The 23,547-nt window shown below is 39.4% G+C and overlaps 3 protein-coding genes across 3 annotated transcripts; 1 reads left to right on the top strand and 2 right to left on the bottom strand.

Moving 5' to 3' along the window:
• Window positions 1-8,603: 8,603 nt before the first annotated feature.
• Window positions 8,604-9,156, bottom strand: LOC112179463 (protein DELETION OF SUV3 SUPPRESSOR 1(I)). The gene has a single exon (XM_024317882.2). It carries the CDS (start codon window positions 9,084-9,086, stop codon window positions 8,859-8,861), a length of 228 nt encoding a protein of 75 aa, XP_024173650.1. The 5' UTR covers window positions 9,087-9,156; the 3' UTR covers window positions 8,604-8,858.
• A 5,468-nt stretch (window positions 9,157-14,624) lies between these two features.
• LOC112180696 lies at window positions 14,625-15,738 on the top strand. The gene has a single exon (XM_024319257.2). The coding sequence runs from the start codon at window positions 14,922-14,924 to the stop codon at window positions 15,381-15,383; it is 462 nt and encodes a 153-aa protein (XP_024175025.1). The 5' UTR covers window positions 14,625-14,921; the 3' UTR covers window positions 15,384-15,738.
• A 4,581-nt stretch (window positions 15,739-20,319) lies between these two features.
• LOC112180730 lies at window positions 20,320-23,242 on the bottom strand. Its single transcript, XM_024319286.2, has 3 exons — window positions 22,732-23,242; window positions 21,946-22,045; window positions 20,320-20,874 (listed from the first exon to the last, which is right to left on the bottom strand). The coding sequence occupies exons 1-3, from the start codon at window positions 22,945-22,947 to the stop codon at window positions 20,813-20,815; spliced, it is 378 nt and encodes a 125-aa protein (XP_024175054.1). The 5' UTR covers window positions 22,948-23,242; the 3' UTR covers window positions 20,320-20,812.
• Window positions 23,243-23,547: the final 305 nt, after the last annotated feature.

The following is a 23,547-nucleotide window of genomic DNA, read 5'->3' as shown; positions in this document are numbered from 1 at the left end:
TATGGGGATCGAGATGAGACATAGTGGGGACAGACCACGACAATTCCTGTCGTTCCTGTTGAACATTTGTGTTCTTATCTCCCCCTAATGATGGGAAGACTGTCTCATCAAAGTGACAATCCGCAAATCTAGCGGTAAAGAGATCGCCTGTCAAGGGTTCAAGATAGCGGACGATAGTTGGAGATTCATATCCAACATAAATGCTCATTCGTCGTTGTGGACCCATCTTAGTACGCTGTGGTGGCGTAATAGGCACATAAATAGTACACCCAAAAATGCGTAAGTGCGAGATATCAGGCTCGTACCCAGTCACTAGCTGTAACGCAGAGTAAGATTGGGTTGCAGTGGGTCGTAGACGAATTAGCGTCGCTGCATGTAATATTGCATATCCCCAAGCAGAAACAGGAAGATTAGTGTGCATTACTAATGTCCGTGCTATCATTTGTAGTCTTTTGATAGCAGCTTCTGCGAGACCATTTTGGGTATGAACATGGGGAACTGGATGTTCTACATCAATCCCCAGTGACATGCAATAGTCATCGAATGTTTTCGATGTAAACTCCCCAGCATTATCAAGTCGAATTGACTTAATTGGATGGTCAGGGTAGTGAGCCCGTAGACGGATAATCTGGGCTAGGAGTTTAGCATAAGCAGCATTTCGAGTGGATAACAGCGCGACATGTGACCAGCGTGTCGACGCATCAACCAATACCATAAAGTATTTGAAAGGTCCGCATGATGGTTGAATTGGTCCACAGATATCCCCTTGGATTCTCTGTAAGAACGGAATGAGTATTTTAGGATCCTTTGCGTAGGACGGTCTCGGTCCTAATTTCCCGAAGGAACAGGCTTTGCAAAATGAGCGAGGGGCCTCGGAAGCAACCAATGAGGATTTTGGTTGGGCCTGAGCGTCTGTAGCGCTATTAGAAGCAAAATGTGTGACTACATCTCCTTCTATGGCATTGTAGCCATTGGGAGGAACAATCATCGCGTTATGCTCATGGTTGGTGTCATTACATGGGACTTGGGCAGCCTTATGGCGCCCCAAGACGGCTGCAGCACCAGATGCTGCAATTGTTGCGGTCTTGTTAAGTCCAGGAATCAATTCTCGATTCTTGCTTCTTCTCACTCTGAAGAATGGATGTCCGTGTGAAGTCTTTAGTATACGGAGCATCATATCACGACCAGGGTGCCCTAGTCGGTCATGCCAAAGCCAATATGTGTCAGAATCCAAGAGATCTTCTCTTATGACATTATTGGATTCAATTGGTCGAATTGTAGTGACATAAAGTCCACTAGATTGACACATAAGTTTCTCTAAGATGCGCTTTCGTCCGCAATCATTAGAGGTAATGCAAAGGAACTCTTTTCCGTTCTCAGTATGCGTTTCCGCATGGAATCCGTTGGCTCTTAAATCTTTAAAGCTCAATAAGGTTCGATTTGCCTTAGGAGCATAGAGAGCTTCAGTGACTTTAATCAAGGTGCCATTTGGCAATAGGAATTGGGCCATTCCATGTCCTTGAACTAAACCTGATGGCCCAGCCATCGTAGTCATAGTGGAATATGTAGGCAACATCTCCAAGAATAATTGCCTATGTCGTAGAATGGTGTGCGTAGTCGCACTATCAGCGAGACATTGTAGTTCATCCATTCCTTAAGAGAAAAGCTCGTAATTAAAAAGGAGTCATAAAGGAAAGAACTCAACTTTTATTAATAAGCCAAACGGAATTACATCATCATTTATTTCATCAAAGAAAGCGTAATCCAATAAACTTAGTCAATGCAAAGCAATGGTAGTCGTCTAACTTCTTTCGGTAATTCCAATGCAAAGGTGACCAGGTGAGTAGAGAGATGTTGGTGGAGCAAAGGCTCGCTTAAGTACCAATTATCTCAAAACCTTCCTAGACATCACAATTACATTGAGTACGCCTACTTTTGAAGAAAGATTAATCCCATTGGCATCTACTATAGGATAATGTGGCGATTGCCTACATCTCTTGGAAAATGAAAAGACTTAATCAAAATCGCCAGTTTCTGGGTTTTGATTTTTGTCGTCTTCCACCCTTAGATCGAGATTGCCATCTTGATCTTCTTGTTCCATGTAATTTGCCTCCCTTGCTTCACGATACATTTTGTACGCGTTTGCAACATTCTGGGATGCTTTACATGCCCTTGCCCAATGTCCAGGTAGTCCACATCGGAGACAAGCATCATTATGGTCAGGTTCCCTTGATCGAGGTGCTTTAGGAGCACTTTGAAAACGGTTGTTTCCATTGGTGGTGTTACCACCATAACCGGAGGCTTGGCCTCGCTCTCTCTTCACACGTTTACCACCACGGTTCCGTGCACGCCTATCTTGGCGGTTTCCTTCCTCTTTAGGGCGAGAATATGGACCTGAACGTCCATAATTATCCCTTCTTTTAGGGTTTCGCTCCTTGCGTCCTCCCTTGGAGGTGCGACTATAATTAGACTCCGGAATTGACTTGGTTCCCACGGGTCTAGAGTTATAGTTCTTCACAAGTATGTTGTCGTGCTTTTCAGCTACGTTCATGACACCAATTAGCTCATGAAATCTTGTGATGCGTCTAGCATTGATATCAATTCGATAGTTTTTAGCTATCATTAATGCAGAGACAGGGAAGGTAGAGAGAGTTTTCTCGATCAACATCGTATCAGTGATTTGATGTCCACAGAATTCCATCATAGACTTGATACGAAGTGCTTCCGAATTGTAGTCAAGAACTGTCTTGAAATCACAGAAGCGGAGGCTTTGCCATCTCTCTTCTAAGTCGGGAAGCAGGGAATCACGGACGTTGCCAAAACGCTGCTCGAGTTCTACCCATAGCTTTCTTGGGTCTTCCTCATTGAGGTACTCATTTTGGAGCGCGTCATTCATGTGCCTTGTCATGAGAATGATGGCTTTTGCTTCATTAGCCTCTCTCTTTGCTCTATTTGCTTCAAAAGCAAGAGCTTGTTGAGGAGTAAGCACGTCCTGACTCGGCTCTTGGATCGTACTCAGGATCCCATCAGCCTTAAGATGCTGGCGCATATCACGGATCCACCTGTGGTATCCTGCGCCTGTTGTCCCTAGTGGGTTGAAGCTCAATTTGTTCAGGTTACTCATCCTGAAGAACAACAAGAAAATAGGGTTAGTTTCGGAGCGAAAAAGGCTACCACGAAAAACTATAAACTTTCTGAGCGTAATCGCTTTCAAGAAATTAGGGATTTTCTGAGCGTAGTCGCTTCCAAGAAAATCTTGATTCCAAGAGGGGTTTTGGATTAAATCGAAACAATGATGTATGTGGTCGATTGTTTTCTTCTCAACAAATTCTAAGTTTGGAGGACTCTACAAGCTCCAAGCTTGGAGTGAGCACGAACCCCCACAGTTCGGCCTTTTTGGTCTCCCCTATGAAGAAGAAAGGGGGGTAGAATAAGGGATGTTGGAAGTCCCCGTGAAAAGAAGAGAAAAGTAATAAAAACTTCAAAAACGGGAACTTTTAGAAAAGTTTACCTTAAGAATTGACCGGAAAAAGTGTCCGGAAAGTCGCCGGAAAAGTGTCCGAAAGTCGCCGGAAAAGTGTTCGAAAAGTCGCCGGAAAAGTGTCCGAAAGTCGCCGGAAAAGTGTCCGAAAGTCGCCGGAAAAGTGTCCGAAAAGTCGCCGGAAAAGTGTCCGAAAAGTCGCCGGAAAAGTGTCCGAAAGTCACCGGAAAAGTGTCCGAAAAGTGGCCGGAAAAGTTGCCGAAAAAGTGGCCGGAAAAGTGGCCGGAAAATGGCTCGGCAGATCTGCCGGCAGATGCTCGGCAGGTGCTCGGCAGGCTGTCGGCAGGTGCTCGGCAGGGGGCTCGGCAGCTGTCGGCAGGTGCTCGGCAGGGGGTCTGCAGGGCTCTCGGCAGGTGCTCGGCAGGTCTCGGCAGGTGGTGTGCAGGGGCCTCGGCAGCTGCTCGGCAGGTGATGTGCAGGGCTCTCGGCAGGTGCTCGGCAGGTCTCGGCAGGTGGTGTGCAGGGGCCTCGGCAGCTGCTCGGCAGCGGTTCGGCAGCGGTTCAGGAATTCCAGAGGCCGGTTCAGGCTGTTTTTGGCCGGTTTTGGAGGTTCTGAGACCGGTTCTGAGCTTCTGGGATCAAGGGCTTTGATATGTGATAGGATTTGGGGGTTTCTTGTAAGGTTGGTAAAATGACCTAGTTCGGATCATGAACTTTCACTACTCTAATCGATTTCGATTCTAATTCTAGAGCGATTTCGTGCTGATAACGTGTTTCAGAGAAACTGAAGAGTGAATTGGTGAGTCTTCTTCTCATATTGAGGGGGTTTATATAGGGTTACAAAGTAGTGTAAATTTGCCCTACATACATTAGTATATTTGCTACACAATTTCTCTACCTCTCAATGTGCATTTCATACAAACCACACATTCTCCACTTCTTAAGTGCATACTCCATGATATAGACATTTTACCTATTTACTACAACAATATATATATATTTATTTATTTTTTTTCTTTTTTTTTGAAAGGAGACCCTAATATTTAATGAGGGTACAAATATGCAAAAGTTCTACTTTTACACTACACCCACCCGATGTTCCATAATATATAACATCATTTTAACTATTTTTTTTTTTTTTAATAGAAGTTGATTGTTATTCAATAATCAACAGCCAATAGGCCATAGCTTACAAAACTTACACAATAATTTCGGCAAGAAAATTCGGAAAAATCTATCCAAGCTAAAGCAAACTAATTAAAATCATTGGGAAGCTCACATTTAAGCAAGCCTATCCAAGAATGACCAAGGTTCGCCTCCTACGGAAAGAAATCATTCAACTAGCTCTCACTTGCCAATCACGCAATTGTGGTACAAGCAATAGACTAGAAACGTCATAAAAAACTCATAGAAACTTAATCACACTCACACAGGCTGAAACCCCATCTAGAACAACTAAACAATAAACAGCTCCTTCCCTATCGAGTTGGAGCTTATATCTGAACCTGCATTATGACCTTCAATTTCTTTTGCCAACGTATACTTGCGAGGATGACCCCTTTTCTTTGGAGTTGGCCCCAAAGAAACCGGAACCTCCACCAATTCACCGAGCTGAAACTCCGGTGGTATAATAGCTAAACTTGGCTTGAACTGCTCTCTCTTCACAACCAAGGCCGCCTTCAAATGTCTCTCAGCAGAAAGAGGCCCCAGGTCTGCACCAGCATAATTGAGGCCCAACCCACCAATCGGCAGCTCTGGCCCGGTCAACCCATCCACCCCAGCAGTCAACCCTAATTTTGAATTAGGGTTTCCCGCCTAGATTTCCGGAATTACCCGAGTTACACTTGCAGCAGCTGCTGATCCCAAGCCCGTCACCGCTTCTTCCGCCCCTTCCAGCACCGCCAACCCCTTCGACGCCTCATGGGACGTCCCCAGACCGCAGAACGCAGCCACAGAAGTCGGCGAACACGGCGTCGATCTCAGCCCACCTCGATCTGTACTTTCACAGTTCGACACTGCCAGCGGCAGTGCCTTCATCTCCAACCTCCTATCACACACACCTCCACCATGTCCAAAGAAACCACACGCAGCACAGAGCCTATGGCACTTCTCGTACTGGAGCTCAACCGACACCGACACGGCTGTTGAAACAAACACCCGTTTTGCCCAGATCCTCCGACGAATATCATGCAACACACGGACCCTCTGAACCGGGTCCTTCCTCTGCACCGCCCCCTGATCAACCCGAACAAAGGTCCCCAACGCCCGTCCGATCAGAGTTAAAGCTTTCTCATTGCGCATAGCGATGCGCAAACCCTTCACCGCCACCCATACCTTAAGGAGATGGAGCGGAGCGGCCTTGAGATCAGAAACGCCATCATAGTCGGCCAACAACAACATGGAATTGTTATAGAACCATGGACCCCCTGAAAGAATCCTATCCTTGATAGCCCTATCTTTGAATTGAAAGACGAAGATATCGTCCTCCTCTTGTCGATCAAAACTCTCTCCCTTAGTCCCCACACATTGGAGATCGCCGCCGAGAATGATGGGAGCACCACCACCTTCTTAGACAGTAGCCGCCCACAAAGGTAGAAAAACAAATCATGCATCGCATCTTCTCCGCCAACAAGGCTCACAAAAGCCTCCTCAAAAGGTGCAGAAGGAGCCACCATCTCCCCTGCCATCACAAACTCGATCAATCCGGATGGCTAGGGCAAAGAAACCCTAGCAGAGCCAAAAGTTGACGATATTTAAACTATTCCTGTCATTCTAAAACTCTAATTATTTTAACTCTAATGAGTAATTCATAACATTAATAATCTTATACTAATATTAGGGTTCCTCTTTCCCAATTACCAGCCATGTTAAGATTAAATAAGAATATAGGATTTAACTTTTGGGGGGTCCGTGGTTCTCTTTATCCTATAGAAGTTGTCCTCTTCTTCTATCCTCCGGGTTATTCTAGAGTTTCTTACTGTGGTGACTCATGGCGGCTCTGAAGTTTCGACCAGCATGGGCGGGCATCCCTTACCTTCTGGTTGTATTGACGATGGCGGCGTAGGAGCAATCCTTCACCTTCTCGTCTCGACTCTCGCAAGGGAGATCTCTCGACGACGATCGACTTTAGTTGATGGTGGTCTTGTACCTTGGAATCAGAAGGGCGAGGGTGCTTTCCCTTCTACTCCTCTTCTAGGCGGCAGCTGTTATGGCAGCGCCGATGGTGATGGTGGTCATGCTTGTGTCTTCGGATCAAGATTAGAGGTGTGGAGTTGTGTTGTGGAGGGAGGCTCTCCTACTGGAGGCGGTGATGCATCCAAATCGGGCTTCCTTCTCCATGATGTCGCTGTGGTGGGTGATCCTGTTCCTGAGGAAGACGATGGAGCTACATGTTTGGATGACTGGGCGTCGGCGTCGGGTTTTGGCTTTTCGATCGGTGGTCAAGGTCTGGTCCCTTCCGAAGGCTATGATGGCTTTGATCTTATACGGTTGTGCACTTCTCCGTACAAGGATGATGGTGGCTATGGTGTTCTCACTAGCGGCAGCCTTGTTGGCTACAGCGGCGGTGGTGGGTTGGAGACCACCAGCAAGGTTCTTGGTGGCTTTGGGCTTTTGCTAGGGTTTCTCATAATTGGGCTTGTTGGGTTAGTGTGGGCTGGATTAACTTGGGCTCATGAAATGTTTAGGTTTATTGTTTTTATTTTAGCTTTGGGTTATTATCATTTTTCACGAAATGATGATGGCCTTATTATCTTCTTTATTTGAGTGGGGAAGATTGACAAGTAACTAGTAGCCTCGTAGGTAATTTATTGATTTCGGGGTTACTTTGTTTCTTGTTTTTGCGCTTAATAGAAAAAGGTGGGTGTGCTAGGGGTATGCTATGTAGTATGCTCGTGTGAGGGGTGTGCTAGAGTTGTGTGCTCTATATAATGACTTCTACTGATGGCCCTCTGGGCAAGTCATTATTGTACTGCTTGCTGAAATGCTGAATGAGATTGACTTTTTCACCTAAAAAAAAAAAAAAAAAAATAAGAGGATGAAAATTATTGAGTAATATCAATTAATGAACAATATTTCATTTGAAGCAACTCCATTTGGGCTGACATTTTCAGTCAATTAGGTATAGGCCCAACCGCCCAAGTTACTTCACTGGGCTAAGAGATAGATAGCCTCAGTGATAATTAATGATTATAGACATATAGCCCAAGTTACTCCATTGAGCTATGAGATAGCTGACCCGAGTGATCTTCTATGACAAACCTTTCTATTTGATTGTGGAGAGTGAAATCCACATTTCTCATTTTACAAGTCAAACTCATTTTTCTATTTTTGGTTGTAGTTCTTATAAAGATACAAAAGTTAAGCTATTAAAGATAATTAAAGTTACCAGAAAATGAAACATGGAGTGTGGATTGTAAAATGTAGTGTAAATTTCAATCCCTTTGATTATTAAGCTTATATTACTTGGTTATTAGTCATTTTATTTATTTATTTTTGGCAAGAACAGGTTTATACAAAAGGAGGACCCAACTGTTCCATCCAATACAAAAAGAAAAGAAAAAAGGCTAAAAAACAAAGGCACCGAACAACAACAAAGCAAACGAAAGCAAACTGAATGTGCTCAAACTAGGCAAGTCCATAACTTAACCACCAAAAACAGCAACCCAGATACCAGTGAGAGAGAAAAATTCAGCTACCCTCCCCACACTATGCTGCCAAGGCCAATTTGATACCCGAACTCTCAAAAGTATCAATGTGATACCCAAACACATATTTTGACATCAACGTGATACTTCCGTCCAAAATTTCTGACGGCGCCGTTTCTTTGCTGACGTGGCAAGCATGTGAAGACCAAAAATAAAGAAAAATACCAATTTGCCCTTTTCTTTTGTTAATTGTTTTTTTTTTCCTTCTTCATCTTCTTATTCCTTCTTCTCAGATGATCTGGGGACTTTCCCAGAAAACTTGGAATCATCATCATCAGGAGAGTCGATGATGCTTAAGCCTACTTTACTACTACCCCAGCTCCTTTTTTTTTTTTTTCATATTCATGATAATATTATTATAGAAAGGAATTATCTCACTTCCTCCCTATTAAGACCAAGCCATAGAATGCAAGCACTTGCAAACTGCTCTATACGAAATTAACCAAATGATCAACTGCTAGTTAACAACGTTTAGGGGAAGTCGAAAAGACTTAAGAACTCAAACTACAGAATCTTTAATACAGAACTTCATTAGAAATGTCAACAACATCGTATGTCTCTAACAGGCATCTGATGGTTTGAAAAGAAAATCAAGCAAACCCATCTCAACTTCAACCAACTCATATGGTGCAGAGAACAGAAAGGGATGAGCAAATGACTGAGCCTGCAGACTAATCTTTCTTCTCAGTGTGGTTTTCCAGTTCCCTCCTCAGCTGCAGAGAGAAGTCATCATTAACGTCATCATCATCCCAGTCATCCTCCCACTGTTGTGTCACTTCCTTGCCTTCCTCTTTGTCCTCCCATTCTTCATTGATTTCAAACTCTTCGAACTCGTCATCGTCTTCGAACAGGTCCATCTTGGCGACCTCAGTCACTGCCTTGGGCTCCGTCGCCGCCATCTCAAACGGATTTCAGGGGGCGATGGTGATCCTCTAGCCTTGTGGTTCAGACGGAAAGACGCTCCACGAGTTCAAACTACCCCAGCTCCTCTTATGCCCATGAACAGAGCTCTCTCTCCCAACTGAAGAAGAGCTCTCTCTCCCAATTATCAGCCTAAACTCTACTTCTCAAAACCCAGAATCAAAATCACCACACAATAAACTACAAACCAAAAAAAAAACAAAGCTTTTGCATTGCACAGAAACAAAAAAACGATCATCAAACATGTCAAAGTCTCGTTCTTTGTCAATAAAAACTATTCAAGCAAAAGAATCAAACTTTGGGGCCTATTCCAGAATCACCAAAAATCCTCAGAAACCCAAAAAAGCAGAACAGAAAGGCAACACGGACACAAAATATGCAGAGCAAAAAAAAAACAAATAGAAGAAGACTGTACCTAAGGTGTGCCGATTGGGATTGGGGGGGGGGGTGGTTAGTAAATTTGGCTGGAGGAGGGCTCCGATTGGGATTAGGGGCGGTAAGTGTCATCAGGCTGAGCTCGTGTTCGATGCTGAAACCATTATCTCGAAGAGGACGCCGGATTGGAGGAGGCTGGGGCAGAAGACGGCGAGCTTGTGGAGGGAGGACCAGCCGCCGGGAGGCTCGGAGGAGGCGGCGGAGACAAGATCGGAGATGACGGAGGCGGGCCCAATTGCGAGGGTCGTCCTCCAATTCTTGCAATTCGAAGACTCTGATCAAGTCTCTCTGGGAATTCATCGGCCTCTCCGACGCCGACTCCGACAACAACCACCCCCACCCCAACTCAGACTCCGAACCACCACAAAACCCGAGCCCATTGGGACCAACAGTTCATTCGACTCCCCAGTTGCTTCGCCGGTCGCCGACCAGATCCGAGCCCACACCCGTCGTCAGACCTGTCTCGTTCGCCTTCTCGATCTGCGAATGAGGAGCTGGGCTAGTAGTAAAGTAGGCTTAAGCATCATCGACTCTCCTGATGATGATGATTCCAAGTTTTCTGGGAAAGTCCCCAGATCATCTGAGAAGAAGGAATAAGAAGATGAAGAAGAAGGAAAAAAAAAACAATTAACAAAAGAAAAGGGCAAATTGGTCTTTTTATTTATTTTTGGTCTTCACATGCTTGCCACGTCAGCAAAGAAACGGCGCCGTCAGAAATTTTGGACGGAAGTATCACGTTGATGTCAAAATATGTGTTTGGGTATCACATTGATACTTTTGAGAGTTCGGGTATCAAATTGGCCTTGGCAGCATAGTGTGGGGAGGGTAGCTGAATTTTTCTCCCAGTGAGAAGAACGCAGAAGTATCATCGACGCCATCGTGATAATAGTTGCTAACATCATCACGAGGCGGCAAGATCGAGAGAACTTGAGAAGGATTGATGACACTTTCGATCAAAACACACCCACCCTTCATTATTTCATGAATATAAATAAGAACTTGGTTATCAGTCATTTAGTTCATTAATATATATATATATATATATATATATATATATCAGATCCTATCTAGAGCGGATCTCCGTTTTGAAAATTAATGTGTGAAGTTTGAATTTTTGGTCACTTTTCGGTCGCATATCCACATCTCGACCGTTCAGTTTTAAGGTTCTAGTGTATAGATCGACTCTGCAAAATGATCAAAAACTGAACTCGACCGTTCTGTTTCTAGGTGTGTGTGTGTGTGTGTGTATATATATGTAACATAGATAACCAGGATAGATTGATAGAGTATGAGCCATCAGCCATGCATGTTTTCAAAAAAGTTGAAACTGCAAACGTACGTACCCCTAGTGTGTGTGTGTGTAGGTATTATAAAGTCTGACGCGCCACTAATGAGTTATAAAGTTTGAAACTATGAATCTATAAAGAGCCACTTCTAACTATATCAAAATTTTTAAGGCACTCTAGCTAGCAATGACATTCAATGGGGCTTGAAAGCTGGAATGAAGCTCTACCACTCACTGCAGCAAATGTCTTTACTTTTATTTTTCATTGTATAAATTATATTAGAGGTTTTAAGTTATAATTTTTTATCTTATCGAGAAAAAAAAAAGAAAAGTAATGCACCATTATTAAAGCCAAAGGAGCACAGCTCACCCGGCATCTCCAACTTCTGTAACATCAAATTAATTCAACACTATATTTTAAACCGTAAGTACCCACATCACTGAAAATTAATGATAATATTCCATCTCCTAATTATAAATCCAAGTCTTTCAACCACGCACTCTTCCTTTTCGATCCCGTCAACTTTGCCGCCAAATAATTAAAATTATATGATCAGAGACCTCTGTATAAAACAATTATGATGACATTGATATACAGGTATAAGTTAAAAGCTTGTCACAAGTGGAAGTAGAAATAGAATTTTATGAGAGCGAATGAATAATAGCTAGCTAGTTTACCTGACCAAATATATATACCAACTATTGGAAGTACCAACTATTGGAAGCTAATCTGTCTATTCAAATCGACCAAATCGATCTGCCCTAAATAGTCCTCTCACCGGCCACATTATCATCAAAAGTTCAAAACTCCAATGTACCTCCAACGTTGGGAGTTTTAGTGGCTTAAGACGCTTAACATCGTTTTCTTCATAAAGTAAACAAGGTACAAGATTTAGTACGTGGTTGCCTTTAGGCCCTTAATTTGGAAGATGACGTCTGATGATGACTAGATAAGGTCAAGCTAAATTAGGGCGGTGTCCATATATACGCGATTAGAAGTCTCTATTAGGTTGGAAGTTTTGTGCACAATCATGACTAAACCGATATTTGAGACTTATTGAATTAGTGATCGATAGTGGATTTCATCCCAATTAGGGCTCAACAAGTTGTTCAAACGTGTTGTGCAGGTGGCCAAACCAGAGCAATGATGATTGATTAATGCTCGGTGACCTATTTTGAAAAGCTAGATGGGAATGAAACTACGTACGTTTCAGAATCCATATAACGCTAATTAGCTAGTATGTGGTCTTCGAGGTTTAGACTCTCGAATTTTTTGCATCACTCAAAAAAAAAAATATAACAACACATTTCGATCAATCTAATAAAACATGAATATTTCACGATCGATCATACATAATTCTAATTAAAGCAAAGTTTGTGATCTTTATAAACTCGCAAATTGTTGCACCATTTGAATGATGTAAAAGCATTGTTCCAACACCGGTACCATTGTTTTTGTAACTAAATTCATAAGTCCATCCCTCATTTACATATACATAATATTGATAGCCCTTCTAGTGAGAAATTCTTATTTTGGGTCTTTTTTAGGGATAGAGAATTAGACTAACTTTTCAATCATATTTTAACATCCTAATCGTTCAGTTTTTATATTCTAATGTGTAGATCACTTCTGAAAATTTTCAATCAAATTGATTATCGTTATTCGTTAGGGCATTCAAAACGGCGACTTAAGATTATAAATATGAACAATTCAAGTTTGACAGATTTAGTTCGTCCATTGATTTAATCTAATTTAATACCTTAACAATCACCGATTTGGCTGAAAATTCGCAGAAATAATCTACACATTAGGACCTAAAAACTGAACGGTTGAGATGCTGAAATGTGATTAAAAAGTTGATCTAATGTCATATCCCTATAATAATCCAAAAAAAGAAATTCATTAGTGGAAGGGCCCTATATATATACCCACACACATATCTGCATACGTATACGAATATACGATGGCATGGTCCATGAACATTAAACTATTAAACAGACGACAGATCATTGGGACAGTTACGAAAAGTCTATAGGAGTATGGGAAGGGGCAGTCGAAGACCGAGTCAATATTTGATATCTGGGTCCTCGATGAATGAGATACACAAGTTCTCCGGTTGAAATTCCCGAGTCCAACGTCAGACCTCAGCACCATTCTGACCCCAGTTAGCTAAAAAACCGAAGACTTGGCCATTCATCTCTATTCTATCATCAAAAGCTCTAATTTGCAGACATCGTTAACTCGTTAAGTACCTCAGTGAAACAAGTTGCAGGTTGACTCAGCCACCACTTCATTATTTAGTTGCATTCCAAGATAGTAAGGTCTTCGATCTCTCTTTGTTTAATTTATTATATTTTGAAATTTGAAGATAGTATTAGCCATAACTATTCTCAGTCCACCATGCATTATATTACACATAGAGCAATAAGCACGCTGTAATGATTGGAAATTTGATAATCAAATGCCTCATTTTTATTTGACTAAGAGCATCTCTAACAGTAGAATTTATTTTTTAGTTAAATTTAGCTAAACTTGTGAATTATAGCTATTGATTTAACAATGTTGCTCCATCAATGATAGTTATTTGTAAGTGATATATTATGTTTCATCGAATCGTAAACTGACATGTGGACAAAAGAGAAGAGAGAAATATAACTTTTGCTTTAGCTATGTAGGATTCTCTAGCTAAATATAGCTAGCCAATTTAGCTAAAGTTAAATATAGCTAAGCTATAGCTAGTCTGTTGGAGCTGAATTTTGCTTCAAAAATAGTTAAATATAGCTAAAAATTAAATTTAGCTACTCTGTTGGAGATGCTCAAAATAGTGCTTTTTCAGGTTATCGATCAGGTACCCAAAACGTTGATTCATCCACAAGATAAATTACTAAATTAATCTTGTTTATCAATTTAAGAAAGTTTGTAAATACATTTTAAAAATTTAAACCATTAAGGAAAACAATTTCAAGTTCAACAATATAGGTTTTTCTTTCTTATTCATTAATATAAATTAAGGAAAAAATTAATCTTGTTAATTAAATCACGAAAGTTTGTAAATTCATTTTTAACCATTAAGGAAAACAATTTCAAGTTCCACAAAATTGGTTTTTCTTTCAAATTCATTAGTATAAATTAAGGAAAAAATTAATCTTGTTTATCAATTTAAGAAAGTTTGTAAATTCATTTTTAACCATTAAGGAAAACAATTTCAAGTTCAACAAAATAAGTTTTTCTTTCTTTTTCATTTGTATAAATTCAGGAAAAAATTAATCTTGTTTATCAAATTAAGAAAGTTTGTAAATTCATTTTTAACCATTAAGGAAAACAATTTCAAGTTCAACAAAATAAGTTTTTCTTTCTTATTCATTAGTATAAATTAAGGAAAAAATTAGTCTTGTTTATCAAACTACGAAAGTTTGTAAATTCATTTTTAACCATTAAGGAAAACAATTTCAAGTTCAACAAAATATGTTTTTCTTTCTCATTCAAAAAATATGTTTTTCTTTCTTATTCATCACTATAAATTAAGGAAAAAAATCCAACCAAATTGATAAGAATAATGACAGTTCCAAATACATGCAACTTTTGGGGATTACTTAACAAAGTTTTTGGGGATACCAACCAAATTTGTGGTTTGTGCTTATCAAGAAAGTGCAGGACACCAATCCCTTAATTAGGTGGTGAGTGAGTTGTGATTAGGATTACCAACATTTTCATCCAACCCCTATTATATAATGCTTTCTGCTTCTTCTCCTGCTAGGATTACCAATAATAAGCATCCATCATTTTCATCCAAACCCTATTATATATCTCCCTTCTAGTCCTATAATACAGAAATGACCAAAGAAGAGGAAGTCAACCCTAGCTAGAAGCTAGCCACCAGTCCACCCCTTAGCCCTAAATTCTCTAACCAAAACAGCAAAACCAGCCACCGGCTATACCCGGTCACCTGCGCACCCCCTTCTCTTCTCTTATATATGATCACCCTAGAAGCACCCTAGAAGCCAAGTCTTCTCTGCCAACTGAAAACTTACATTTCGTTTCCATTACAAATACACAAAACACCACCCGTTCTTCCATCCTCCTCAACAAAGCATGGTCCGTCGGCTCCGAACAAACTCCGAAGCCGACTCGGACAGCTATCCGATACGGCTGAGCTCGAAGGCGAGGTTGCTCGCCTCCGTCTCGGCCCTCATGGACATAGCCAGCCGCCTAACCCATAAGCTCAAGGCCAAGCCTATGATCAAGACGTCGTCGTTGAACAGGCCCAAGCAGCTGATGGCGACCATAAGCAACAAGGCCATCACGCTCATGCACCGGAAGAAGGTGGCCGGCGGCGGTGCGGGACCCAAGGGTGGTGGGGCCCTTGAGGAGGAGGAGTGGGGAGACGGCGGGGTGTGGCAGCGGTCGATTCTAATGGGGGACAAGTGCGAGCCGTTGGATTTCTCGGGCGTAATATATTACGATAGTAAGGGGCAGCAGCTGAACGGGGCTCCTCTCAGGTCGCCACGTGCGAGTCCCTTGCCTGGGTACCTGGAGAGGGCTCAGAAAATCTGACCGGAGGTCTCCGTTCCGTAGGTCACAGTCAATTTTCAATGTTTAATTGGAGGTTAGGAGATTTTAACGTTTTGTTACCAAATATGGTTTCCTTCTCTTTTTTTTGGCATTTTGTTGGTGTGGCATAAGTAATTAGTACGCACGCAGTGTTACGCGGTCATTCCCTTTTGTTTTTTTTCTCTTCTGTTGAAAAGATGATCGAAGGTAGGAGTGTGCAAAATATGTTACAAACCGGTCAAACTGGCCAAAATTGACCGATAAATATGGTTTGGTTAGGATTTTTTAATTTTAAAAATTGAAAATCGGTTCAATACTGAACCAAACAATTTATGAACTGGGTTGGTTATGTTTCTCTTGTACTTAAACCACGGAACCCGAACCTACCGGTATGTTTGAAACATAAGAGAAAAGGTTTTTTTGTTGTTATATATACACACACACACATAATAAATATATATTCATTTGTCCGGTTTGTTCTAAGTAAGTTTTAAATCTCCAATTATAACTTTATTCTCAAATGATATACTATCATATTAAATCGCTCAAAGGCCTAAAACCTTAGTAGATAATCGCTACAATTTTTTTTATCCTTTCATATCACATCTTTGATCTCTCAATCTCTCATTCTTTGACCTTTAATACTATCATATTAAGCTAGTATTGATGGCTAAGTCGTTAAATAAGTGAATCACTTTAAATCTAATTTAGGTTTTAGTTTTGGACTATATGTTTTGGATTTTAATTATTGAATTTTAAATTTTGATAATTTAATTCATAAATATCATGTTAATATTATATAGGTGAAAACCGCCTAACTGACCAAACCAAACAATCTTTAATTGGATTAGATTCGATTGGATTGAGCTCATTTTTTTTGTTGACCTGTTTTCTAAAAAGCCTAAACCGCTCACTTTGGCATAGAGATGGTTTGGAGTCAAAACCGATCCAACCCAATCCGTGTGCAGCCCTAATCAAAGGGTTTCACTCATGCCTCCATGGTGACTCGAACTTATGACTTTGTGCACGGTCATTCCCGTTTGTTAATATACGGAAACATTTTGTATTTTGGATGGCAAGCATCCTGTAGCAACTATTTAAACTTTAGGGGAATTTCCTTTCTTTTCTTGATTAAACATGTAACTTTCCCACAAAAAAAAAAAAGAAGAAGAAGAAGATTAAAGTGATAACTTGACCTGAAGAAAGATCATACAGCAATGATGTGACAGAGCTCATGAGCCATTCCAACCCTATTTCCAAACAACATATACTAATGGGCTAAACTATCACTCAATATTCAGTTTACCACATTTAACCACCATTAAAACGAGTGATTTTGAAAATTAAAAAATATAGGATGGCAATAATCACAGCTTAAGTAGAAAATTAAAAAAAAAAAAAATTTAAGTTTGTTTTTGAGCAAGACTGACTTTTCCGTGGGCCATCATCAACGAATCAATTGCAGGAATTTGACTGAATTGAAATCAAAATTAGCTTTCTGCAAGCGAACACTTGCAGATTACGAGAATGGCACAGGGGAGAGCCAGACGGAGAGAGAGTGAGAGAGATTTCTAGGGTTTCGAGAAATGCAGGGTCTGCAAAATGAGAGACAAGGAGGGAGAGAGAGGGGTAAGGGTTTGGGTTGGTGAATCTATGTACGTATTGATCAGTTTTTAGGCTTTAAGGGCATAATCGGAATCAAAAAATTAAAAACTGATCTTTTTTAACATCACCTCATTATTCATAAGAACTAAATTAATATTATTAACAATTCATTATGGATCTTTTGATCAAGTGGATAACTAGGTGGCATTTTTATTATTTCACTATCTAAAATGACATTTTTCATCATTTGCTTTAATTTTTAATTAAAGCTGTTTTTATTTATTTATTATTTACCAAACACAATAGAATTTTAAAATGCTGTTTCTATTCATACCTCCAAAATTGGCATTTGGACCTCCTTGTATATTAGACCTCTAACTTACTTTTCAAATACTCAATTTGCTACACATCCCAAATGTTCCCTAAATGCCAACATAATCATCAAACTTAGGGGTTTTCAACAAAAGCATTGAATTTCAAGCGACCACCGGGTGAGTTCCACTCCATGCTTCAACTACCAAATGATAAGTTCAACTTTTCTTGAGAGTCTAACACAATTAAGGAGAGCTATTGCTAGCTACTGATTATGGCAATGGATTTATACCTAGGTTTTTGAACGTCTCTGCTTTGAGTAATAGGAAGATGATCGCATCTCATATTAAAACTGAGGTTTAACCTCATGAAGGGGTAGTCAGAATTCATTTCAACGAGAAATGTTATTTCTTTCGAAGGTATGAACAAAGGTTTTGCATGAGGTTGAAAACGTGCCATTCATCTTGATTAGGATTCCAACATGACGACAAAAATGATGAAAAAAAAATGCAGATGAAAACTTAAGAATATGAGCATGCACAATTACATGCTAATGAAAGGACTAAAGATCTGGATAAAGACAAATGGTCACAACCAAGCTACCATACAATAGATACAATTTTGAACATCACTTTTTCTATATTGTTTGCATATGATTTTAGGTAGGTTTTCAAAATTGATTCTTGAATCATGAAAAAATGAATATAATTACTATAAAATTTGAAGTTGTCATATGTGAAATCCAAATGACAGAAAAAGGATAGCCTTTTCTTCATTATCATCTTCTTTTTTTGCCGGGTAAAATGAAACATGAAAACATACCTCGGTTTGTAAAAGATGGTGGGGGAGGTAAGAAGAGAATTTATATTTAGGGGAATAAAATTTGCACTCCCCTTTTTGCATTCTGCATTCCCACTCATGTTTTGGAACTTGAGTTTCCAAATTTGCCCTTAAGTCAATAACACTCAACATCTCTCTAGTTTGCAGCAAACCTTCACCAAATTCTTCTACTGAAGAGAAGGAAAGTGTTGGTCCTCGAAACTTGTCGCCATCTTCTCTTGGCTAACAATGGTTATAAGACAAATGAAGATTCACACAAAGAGTGGTCTTTCTTCTTTTTTTTTTTTTTTTTTTCCTTAATTTTTTTGACTCTCTTCTTCTGGGTTGTTTCACACAACGAATCTCTTGCAGAGAGAACCTCTCTAATTTCCAACTTTGTAAATTTCAGTTTGATCTATTGGGTTTACAAGGTTCAAGCTTTTATGGCATCAATGAGTTGGAGCTTTGAAAAACTGTTGATTGGATTGGGATTTAGCTGAAACTAAGAAAGATTGAGTTTGTGATTTGAAAATTTTCTTGTTGTTTTTATTGGATCAATGAGTCTGGCCTTCGATATCTTTTTCTTGTTGTGCTCCATTTCTCTCAAGAAATATTGTTGATAAAAAAAATTTACACATCCAACATATAATCAAGAACTAAGAACATACTCGTAGGCAATAATTACAAAGAAGTATTTGTCAGAATCATTCAAATAATTCTATTAATATAGAAAAATCAGACCCCATTCTTAAGTTCTTTGCTACTGAGCCTAGAGTTACAATCTTGGCAATCTTTCATGTCTTCCCGATCTAAAAGACTAAAACTATAGAAAATTGCAGTCGAGACTGTAGAACCTTTGTGCATATACAGTTTCATCATCTTTCAAAATACTGAATTCCATTGTGAGAGTGAGAGAAAGAGAGCGTATTTGAAAATGAAGAGCCTTGAATTTGCAGCGGCCAAGTGGTTGAATTCCAATACAAAGTACAAACATTACGTTTTCGAAGAAGAAGTCATCGCAGAAGACCAGAACTGGAGAGCGAAGAAAGGAGAAGCATTGCACAGTTGTTGGGCCAAAAGTGAAATTTCACACAATAAAATAATATAAAGATTGAAATGGGAGTGCAAAATGTAAAAGTGGGAGTGCGAATATCACTCCCTTATATTTATTATTATCATTTTTACATATTGTGTCTTTATTTGTCATTTTATGTGAGTTGACAAAGTCAATCATTACTTAAAAAAAGTAAGAGAGGTCTAAATGCTAATTTTGGAAGTATAAATAGAAGCTCGCATTTAAAAATTTTGATAAAAGTTTTTTTTTTTGTTTTGAAGCGAAGCAATCCCAAACGGGACTTTAATCTCAACAATTGATCACATGCTAATTTTGGAGGTATAAATAGAAGCTCACATTTAAAAATTTTGATAAAAGTTTTTTTTTTTTTGAAGCGAAACAATCCCAAACGAGACTTTAATCTCAACAATTGATCACATCACAGCAAAATCCTCTATCCTCAAGGGTTGAGATTATTTTATAGGGGTTGGGTCACTTACACCGTCGGTGCATAGAATAATTTCCACATGCCCATCACCCTATATCCAACTTTTGTTTTTCTTGAAGATTTGATCACATATAATGATTTACTTTTACGAAGAGCTATCTCATAATAATCACAGTTAGAGTTGCACCAAACAAATGGTTCTAATAAATTAGGAGTACCGAGTTTGTGTTTCTCCAAGACTCCAACTAATACAAAGAAAGAAATTTCCAAGACTTTGATCTGCGTTCGACTAGTTGTCGTATTGAAATTTTCAGAATTGGTGTATACAATCACATTAAAAGGGACTGTCCTTTTTTCACCATATCCACTCATTTAAGAGAGGAAATGACTCAATATCACCAGAAAACAGTTCAATAGTGCAGGTAAGATTTTTTTGCGTAGTGCGTGTAAGATTGGAGATGGTGAAATAAGACAAAATTTTACGAAAAATTGAGGAGGGTCCAAATGATAAAACAAGAGGTAAGAATAAAACCAACTTTTCAAAAAAAGGAAAAAAATCCCCGACTATTGAAAAATGTTATTAGGAAATCTGTAATTGAAATTATCTACTATTTTTTTGACTAAAAAAGATACAGTCCTAATTACAAAACCACTTTCTCTGGGCAAGTAATTATCCTATTATGACGAGTAAGTGATTATTCTGTTCTTAAAGAGTAATCCATTCATTCCCATATTAATTACATTAACAACTTCAGAATAACAATCACATTTTAACAATACAACTAACCTGTCACAAAAAACAACTTCCAAGACAACCAAAAACATGAGATAGAAAAGGTAAAATCATCATTCGTCAGCCAATCGAATTCCATGATGAGCAGCTTTTTCCATGATGCGCTCCATATCCTCCTCGCCAAATACAGGCATCAAATGAACTTCACCATCCCAACCCCAAGGCCCAGACTTGAATTTGAGAACCATCAGAAAATCATTATGTCTCCACAGTGATCACATCATGCAAAAGGAGCTCATAACCTTGATAGTCCAAATTATTCTGAGTTGCCCGTACTTCCCTTACCAGCTCATTATATCCCTCTATCATCTCCTCTCTGATAGTGTGGTCAATAATATCCTCCCTGAAAATTGAAGGCATATTGTACCGCTCTGCAAAGGTGCAAAAAGTACTTTCTGCCATTATTCGTTCGCAATAAGCTGTCGTAAAGTATCGTAGTCTCTCCAAAGATGCCACGGCCATCCTGTTGAGGAGACACAAATTAGAGTTTTATGCAAACAATTTCACAATTTCACAACTTCACAAAATTACAAGAGAAACTTAACATGCTAATCAATTGTGTTCAATAACCTAATTATTTAAGGCAAACATGTTTATCAATCATGAAAACATGTGTTCGTCTTGAACATTTCTGTGTACTACTTCTGCCTACAGAATTCCTACCTGATTAATTCTACATCTCTAAATATGAGACGGAAGGAGAACCTATAGTTGATATCTGGGGTTGGTTCTCAACAGATTACATATAAAAACCAGCTAATTTGAAATAATTTGAAAGCCAACCAATCCTATTTTCCCCAAACTAAACATCCACATACTAAACCAGTTTACATATAAAAACTATATCATTTCATATGAATTGATATGCCAGAGAAGTTGTATTTTCCTCAAATTACAGATCCCCATACATACAACAAGAACCAGGAAACCTTATTCTTTACTTCTAAGTTATAAAAATGAAATGAGGCCAAACAATAAGCGTAAGACAAGAACTATCACATGATGGAAGGGATAATGTAACCCTTACCAGACACTGACAAGAAACAATGAGTCATGCCAAGCAATTTGACTGTTTTATCTAAGAAGTTGAAATTGTACTGATGAAATTGCATCAGGTCATCACCCTCTAAAGTACTAGCATTGTGTGACAGAGTGAATTACATAATGCCTACAACAGATAGAAAACCCTCAATTTTGGGTTAGAAAGACCAAAAAGAGAGAAACCCTCCCTTGAAATTCACACAGAGTCCATTTCTGACTAGCACCCACCTCATTTTCTCATTCTCTTCACATACCCAAACAGCCCACACTACAAAATCCCACAACTCCATAAAGTGACCAATATACTTCTCTCTCTGTGTCCTTTCAATCAATAGAAATGATTGCAAAACATAAGGAGGAAACAAACAACAGAAATGAACCTGATGTATGATACAAATAAGAAGCACAAGATTACAAGGAAATGAACAAACAATTTTTATAAAAGAAAGGAAGACACAAGCCAAAATCTTGATACCCAAAGAAGAAGAACTACCTGATGATAGCAGAGAAGAAGACGCAGAGCAATGGGTGCAAGACCTCCTATTAGAATTCAGAGCTAAACCTCCACTTTGGTGCCCCAACCCTATAAAACCCTGAAATCTCCATAATGCCAAGTCATAATACAATTCTTTTGGACTTCTGCACATTACATTTAAAAAAAAAAAAAAAGAACTTCTGCAAATTACATTGAGGTGAAGTTAAGGGGGCGTTCGGTAAGGTTTTCAAGTCATCATTTTCATTTTATAAAATGAAAATGACTTGAAAATGCGTTCGTTGGTCTGTTTTCAAAAATGCAGAATATAAGTTTTGAAAATAATTTTTTATTTTACTCGTAAAACAGGAAAACGACAAATAGACATTTTCACCTTTTCATTCTCATATTTTAGAAAACATGGAGATATATTTTCCAAAACAAAGAAAAAAACGAATGTGCTCTCTTCTTCCATTTTCTCATGTCTCTATTTTCTTCTCAGGTCTCTCTCTCATCTCTAGTCGCAATCTTCTCTCGTTTTTGAAAATTGTTTTCAGAATAAGCTATCGGACACATTTTCTGATCTCAAAAATTCAATCTTGTTTTCTCGTTTTTATTTTCAAAATCTGTTTTTGAAAAATCATTTTTAAAAACGTTACCAGACAAGCCCTAAGTGTTTGGAAATAGAGTTGATACGCTCAGAAATACCTTGTAATAAAATGTGAATTTTCTTTGTTTACGTAGTAAATCAAAGTAACTGAGATTAAAGCTCCTCTCCAAAAAAAAAAAAAGTGCTTTAGATCTTACCGAATTAAAATCGATTTGGGCCTGCCTGAGTGCAGATTGGTAGTACAAGGAAAGCCCAAACTGAGCTATCCATTCGGCCCAGTCAGAACACCCTCTTCTAGTCGTCTTCTTCTTCTTTCTCGTGTTTTTTTTGTTGCCCTTTGGCCAGAGACCACCTCTTCCTTCAACTCTTGTTTCCGGGCGGACCTTGAATCTGAAGACTTGGTTGAGCCCCATCCTTGAATCTTCTGAGGACTTGAAGGGCCTCCCTAAGCCCTAGGCCATGGTTTCTGGAAAGAAACAACTCAACCTCTGCCTGGAGTGCATCTGCTGATCGAGATCGATCTCATGGCCTCCATGGTTGAAGCCTTTTCTGCCCTGGAGGCCATGGTTGATGCCAAAACTCTTGCTGGTATTAAATGTTGGTGCATGCAGCTTCTGAGATCTGAAGAGCCTTTCTTGGCCATAGTTGCGTACTTGCGTTGGGTGAGAGAGAGAGAGAGCTTTCTATAAGTGCGATCTGGTTAAAGCAAAATGTTTTTGTCTTCTTGCCTAAATATAATTCTGTGTTAATGTGCGGCTGACGTCGTCTTAGGTTTTGGTACGCAAAAAATATCTAATTTACTTGTTGGGCCTTGACTTTTGGATCCAGATAGTATTGTAATTGGACTCCGGCCCATTTTACCTCCAAACCCTAGAACGATCCTCAAAGCGGACAGCAACTGGAGATTAGGGATGGATGTGCCGCTAAAAATCATAACCATTGCATATTAGCCTTCTGTTTAGACCATAGAACCCAGTTGAAGGGCGATGTGAATGGAGGACACTTTTTGACCA

The sequence above is a fragment of the Rosa chinensis genome, chromosome 7 (genome assembly GCF_002994745.2).
Source record: "Rosa chinensis cultivar Old Blush chromosome 7, RchiOBHm-V2, whole genome shotgun sequence".
Classification (NCBI taxonomy): Eukaryota; Viridiplantae; Streptophyta; class Magnoliopsida; order Rosales; family Rosaceae; genus Rosa; species Rosa chinensis.
The sequence above is the reverse complement of the archived record's forward strand: the minus strand, read 5'-3'. Positions and strand labels throughout refer to the sequence as shown.

Coding starts and splice junctions, on each gene's coding strand:
- LOC112179463 (XM_024317882.2), bottom strand. CDS start 9,086: ATGGCGGCGACGGAGCCCAAGGCAGTGACTGAGGTCGCCAAGATGGAC.
- LOC112180696 (XM_024319257.2), top strand. CDS start 14,922: ATGGTCCGTCGGCTCCGAACAAACTCCGAAGCCGACTCGGACAGCTAT.
- LOC112180730 (XM_024319286.2), bottom strand. CDS start 22,947: ATGGGGCTCAACCAAGTCTTCAGATTCAAGGTCCGCCCGGAAACAAGA. Junction 22,046..22,731: donor CCCAAATCGATTTTAATTCG/GTAAGATCTAAA, acceptor TGGAGATTTCAG/GGTTTTATAGGGTTGGGGCA. Junction 20,875..21,945: donor TTCTTCTCTGCTATCATCAG/GTAGTTCTTCTT, acceptor TCTCCTCAACAG/GATGGCCGTGGCATCTTTGG.